Here is a 6202-nt window from a genome sequence, read left to right as displayed (position 1 = left end):
GATTTACACATTTTTTAAGTAATATGATTGAATTTTTAGTCAAATTTAAAAAATAAAAACAAATTTTTGAAAGATTTTTTTTTAGTTCTCAAAATTTGACTGAAATTTCTATACAATTGATGAAAAGTAGATAATAAGAAATAAATTTGGATGTGGAAATAGTGTTCATAGACTTAATATTAAAAAAAAAAAATAATTACCAAACATGATCTTAAAAATTAGTAAATTATTATATGCAATGGTACAAGATATTTCAGAAAAAAAGACTTAGTTGTGCGTTATTAACTTGAAAGTGAAATGTACCACTTTTGTTTAAAACATCAATATATTATATTTAAACTCAATAATTAATCCCTCGAATTCAATTAAAAAAATTGTATCTGTTTGGTAGAGAATCTGAAAATAAGAGATAAGATGAAATCAAATTTATATTTCACGATTTCAGATTTGTGTTTGATGTCGACATTCATAAATTGAATTATAATTTAAACAATCACAAACTAGTAATAGTCACTTACTAAATATTAGTTGACAATAAACTATTATTAATTTATTTATGAACATGATTTTATGTTAAAAAATTGTATAATTATTATTTTGTAATATTATATAATTTATATGGTAGAGACTATTTAAAATTATTTAACTAATCATACAAACTATGAAGCTATTATCAAACCATATGAATTAAATTCTAAATTTTAAAACCATATGAACTAACTTCTAATTTTATCAAAACCATGGGACCAAATTTAAAATTTAACATAATTTATAATATACTATATAATACTTATTTTAATTTTTAAAATATTAATTTGGGTTTATAACATGACATAGTATATAATTTTGCATTTTAAATCTTAAAATTCAAATTCTAAATACAATCAAAACATAAAACTATTGTTTTAATCAAAACATAAAAATATTATTTTAAAATTTACATTGTTGATCATAGAATTCGAAAACAATTTTATTCTATCTATTAAACAAATGAATCTTCAAACATGAAACAAAATTCAGATTACGAACCAAACATACCATAAATATTTTATGTTTAAATCAGTAATTGATTCCCCAGACTGGATTCCAAAAAAAAAAAATAAATAAAGAAAAATCCCCCGAACTCCGGACGGCGTCGTTTGCTGTACATGAGTAAAACGACGTCGGAGTAGGCGATGGTTTTTTCTTTTTGTTGTTTTTTTAAATAAAACTTTTTACTATTCAATAAAATATTATTGTCAATTAAGTTGGCGAGAAGGCGTTGTTCTAAACATCAAAACGCTTCGTTCCATTCTCTACTCTTCTCTCAATTTCCATTTTATTCGTCTCGCTGTTTTTGTATTGCTCTTCTTCCTGTAGACTGAAGGGAAAAAAGGGCAAAAAAAAGAAAAAGAAAAAGAAAAAGAAAAAGAAAATAGAAGAAGAATGAACTCTCACAGAAATTCCCAATGAAAATTTCGGAGCTCCCTCCAACAATCTAAACCTATAATTTCCGTTCTCGGCCACACTCTATAGTTTTCATTCTATCCCATTCTTCGATATCTCATCACTGCAATTATTTATTGAGTTTCTTGATCCATATCCAGCACAGTCTTCCAATCTCAGAAGCTAAAGATGCAGTTGTCCACCGTACAAGTTTTGGGGGGAATTTGCAGCTAACTCCATTGAAGGTACTTATTAAATGGTAGTCTTTTTGGGTGTTCGTAAATATTTTGGATATTGGGTAGGGCTTGTCTATTTTGTGGGTATGTTTTTTAAATTTGGTATGATGAAATTGTGTATGTTACTTTTTTTTTTAGTCAAATTGTCCTGTGGGAGTTTCAATGAAACTGAATTAGAGTTTATGGAACGGAACAGAGATGCATAATGGATTTTGAGAGGTCGGGATTTCATAGGTGCAGAAAAGAATTTCTTAGTTTCTGTGACTCACCATCTGGATGAATTCTGTGAATCCTTCAGTTCAGTTGGTCTGGGTTTTGGTTCACTCCGATTGTTACTTTGGTATGCGGTTCTTTGTGGCTTAGGGTCCGGATATAATTCACGTTCATTTTGGCTTTGTTGTTCCTTGTACACTCTGTGAAATTTATGAGCATTCAGCAGTGTTAGACTATAGCTGCATTAGTGCTACTGCTAACTGCATTAGTGCCACTCTCTCTCTCTCTCTCTCTCTCTCTCTCTTTCTTTCAATCACACACACACACACAGACATCTGTCCATTGTCCGAGACGATTCACACACAGACATCTGCCCATTGTCCGAGATGATTTTCTCTTCAAGAGCTTTGAATTGGCTTTGATCAATTGGGAGAGAACTGGAGGACATGGCTCGAGAGGGGTACTTTTTTCTTAACTTACTCCACATAGTATGCCTGGAGAGTAATGGCTTGAGGGTAATGTTTTCTTCTCCAAATTTTTTTCATTGGTTTGCTTGGTGGGACATAGGTCGAGAGAGGGGTTTTGCTGAATAGCCAAAAGTTCAACGGGGAAAGAGGAGGCCTTTGAAGAAGATGTTTCAGGAGAAGGAATGCATCTGGGTATGACCTTGATTACGAAAACCAAAGTAAGAAAATTGCACTCGGGAGTCAAGAGAGAGAGTGAGAGTTTATAGAGGAAGAGGAAGAGGAAGATGTGTGACATTGGAGTGTATTGAGGAAGTGGTGCAAAATTGGATTTTAAAAAAATATACCATCTAATTTGTTGATGATTATTTCAATTTAATGTGTTCAAAAGACTAAATACCCCCGTGGTGCATTGGTTGCAATTTTATTATATTATAAGATGGCCACTCGAGAGTTCCTCAGGTGAAAGATCAAACATGGGCATGAAGAAATATTCTTCATTTCAAAGTCGTGGGATCACATTTTTGATAACTTTAGAGCTTCAAAGACCAAACACAATTACTTTTAGACTCTTATAATATTTGAAGTTATGTTTGTTATTTGGCGATTTGTTCTCTTTTCACTTCCTTTGTGAGTCTATATCTTTCAATAAGATTTCAATAATTTCATTCATCAATTGAAAGTTTTGTTTTGTTTTGTTTTTTTAAAATTATTATTATTATTATTATTGTTGTTGTTGTTGTTATTATTGTTATTATTAATAATAAAGTCTAAATATTAAGCCAAATGAAAGAGATCCTATCTTATTCTCCTTATAATGTTTCTCTTGTTGCCAAAATGAGCATAGCTCAACTAACATAAAGTTTGTACCATCAATCTCGAGGTTAGAGGTTCAATTCCCCCACATCACATGTTGTATAATATTTCTCTTGTTAGAGTATTATTATTATTATTATTGTTATTATAATTACTTTCGACAACGTTCCTTTGGCTTTTTTGTGTTGGGGCTTTCTTTTGAAATCATTAGTTGGAGCACAATGTACACATCTTCATGGATAAAAATCGTGACTTCAGTTATTTTATTGAATCCACATCTCTTTTAGCTATCACTTGAAGCAAGTTGTCTCCTCCTTTTTGTAATCATAGTTTATCTACCTCAAAAATAAATGAAGGCACTTGTTTTGTAATGGTTATCTAATAGGAACTTCTTTTGTGTTATATTTCATCATATCAATAAATAGTTACCGTTTCCCATAAAAAATTGTTGATTTGACTAAGTATTTGATTTTGAGATGTTTATTGGTGAAAACTTGATTTTTCTTCTTGTAGGTTCTATGACTAATATGGCTCTTCGAAAATTTGTTTGTGGAGTTACACCTTCTATTAACTTGAAACATTCAAGTTTCCCCACTAAGTTGCATGAAAAAACTCAATTTGAAGAACCTGAGACTAACCAGACGTTGGAGCCTGATGTAGATATTGACCCTAGAGAAGTATATTTTCTTATTATGCACTTTCTTTCATCTGGGCCATGTCGTAGAACTTGTGGGCTACTATGGGATGAGCTTTTTGAACATCAACTTTTACCCCGACGATATCATGCATGGTATTCAAGAAATGGGATGCATAGTGGCCATGAAAATGATGATGGCTTGTCATTTCCATTAAGTTACCAACACTTAGTGGAGAGGTATGCATCTCTTCTTGCTAATCAATTTTGCATTACTTTAGAGCAAGTGTTTTTGGCAGTAAAGCTTCTACCTCTTCTAATTTGTTTTGTGACTGTTCTTTATAAAAGTTTAACCTTGTGTATAGCCTGTAATTTTGTTGTCCTTTCCAGAAGTTACTTCCGCATTTAAGAAATGCAAGTATCTTCCTGTGGGGGATGTAAAGTTAAGTGATTTTATAACTTTGTTATTGATCATTCTCCCTCTCTCTCTCTGGGGTGGGGGGCTTTGTAATTGATGTCTTTAGGCTGTTTTGGCTTCCTTCTTTTGAAACTTTTCTTTGGGGATGGGGTGGTGATGGTATTTTTGCCTCAAGATTACCCACGAAATCCCCTTACTTACTCAGAGAGAGAAAGGAAAATCTGTGCTTTTGATACTTGCTTCTTCCGTAGTCATTATTGAATTTGATTCAACACATACGAAAGTTAATCTATCTTGTAATGTAGTAATGTTACTTTTTGTAGCCTTCCATGGTATAATTATTATTATGTTGTTGTTACCCTTGAAGGTATCCACATGTCGATAAGAATCACCTGATAAAACTTTTGAAGCAATTGATACATAACAAGGCCCCTCCATCTAGAGGTATGAGTGGTGGAATTGCTCCAAATGCAGCTGACGTGCCTACATTATTGGGAACAGGCACATTTTCACTTTTGAGCTGTAAGTGATATTTGCTTGCACCTTTTTCTTGTCAAACCATTTTATGTTATACAGCGTACTGGAATTTTTGGAGATTATTAGTGAAGTGTATTTAGGGTATATTATACCAACAATGTTTTCTTCTACTGTTTTCGGTCACGATCCAATGATTTACTTGGAAGTTCTAGACTTAATATTCTATCCTTTTTTTTGGAGTTATTGTTCATTTATTTATTTATTTATTATTTTTTTGGGGAAAATTCTTGATTCCCAGATGATAAACACGAAGGAGTTGGCAAACCAAGCAGTCCCCCAGCACACATGCGATGGCCTCATATGAAAGCTGATTCTGTTCGTGGATTAAGTTTGAGAGAAATTGGAGGTGGTTTCTCCCGACATCAACGTGCACCTTCTGTGCGTGCAGCATGTTATGCAATTGCTAAGCCATCAACAATGGTGCAGAAAATGCAAAACATAAAGAGGCTACGAGGGCATAGGAATGCTGTTTATTGTGGTAACTTTCATTCTTTCTTCTTTTTTTTTCCCTTTCCTTCCTTCCTTCCTTCCTCTTTTTCCTCTTCTTCTTCTTTTTCTTCTTCTGATAGGGAGCAAATAATTTCATCGATATTATTACATAATGAGGGTCCTATTCAATGGATTACAAAAAGCATTTACAATGGGCTATAGGAGAGCTTAAGCCTCAATTACAAAAGGGAGAAACCAATTTAGACCCATTAAGTGCAGTATAAGTAACACAAGAACTAAAAGATTCAAAGTCCTGTAATGTATTTGTGAAGATGCTCGAGTTCCTTTCAAGCCATAATGACTATAAGATGGCCTGTGTGAAGTTAAGCCAAAGAGTCTCCTTCTCATTCTTGTAGGGATGTCCAAGGAAAATAATATTTAATAGGGTCCAAAGATCTGTTGGTAACGTTAGTGATCAGCCTAAGCTTTGAGTGGTATACTCCCAAAAAGATCTAGCAAAGGAGCATGAGACGAAGAGGTGGCTGTGAGTTTCTGGGCCCACAGTGCACATAATACAAGATGAAGACAACATAGAGATACCTAAAGTTTTTCGTTGAAGCTTGTCGTAAGTGTTGAGACATAAGTGGCTAAGTTCCCATAAGAACTTAACTTTTGTGGGATTTGCGATACTTTCCGGTCCAAACAATTTGTATAAAGATTTTTTTGCCTTGAATACCCAAGGAAGACAAAAATTTTGGCCAAAAATCTTATGGAGAATCCATTATGGTCTATTTTTTTTTGGGAAAAGGAAATGAGTCTCTTCTTTGAAATAATGAATTGAAACTAATGCTCAGGTTACAAAGAGAGATACAAGAGCACTAAAACCTAAGGATGGATATCTCAACTAAAACAATAAAACAAAACAACCTATGGATCGAATAACCAATCCACTAAGAAGCACGGACAACGACACGCGACACGACACGATACGACGCAGCTACACGCTAATTTCTAGAAATATAGGACACGA

The 6202-nt window shown here is 33.2% G+C and overlaps 1 protein-coding gene across 1 annotated transcript in view; it reads left to right on the top strand.

The window, feature by feature from the left end:
* The first annotated feature begins 1281 nt into the window (after positions 1–1281).
* The window catches only part of LOC120083899 (bromodomain and WD repeat-containing protein 1), a 56324-nt gene continuing 51403 nt past the window's right edge, over positions 1282–6202 (top strand). The window contains exons 1-4 of the mRNA XM_039039810.1: positions 1282–1670; positions 3668–4028; positions 4574–4728; positions 4982–5221. Coding sequence (XP_038895738.1) covers positions 3673–4028; positions 4574–4728; positions 4982–5221 — 751 coding nt within the window. The 5' untranslated portion in view covers positions 1282–1670; positions 3668–3672. The remainder of the gene's footprint in view (positions 1671–3667; positions 4029–4573; positions 4729–4981; positions 5222–6202) is intronic.

Source organism: Benincasa hispida, chromosome 1 (assembly GCF_009727055.1).
Source record: "Benincasa hispida cultivar B227 chromosome 1, ASM972705v1, whole genome shotgun sequence".
In the NCBI taxonomy this organism is placed as follows: domain Eukaryota; kingdom Viridiplantae; phylum Streptophyta; class Magnoliopsida; order Cucurbitales; family Cucurbitaceae; genus Benincasa; species Benincasa hispida.
This window is presented reverse-complemented; position numbering and strand designations above follow the sequence as displayed.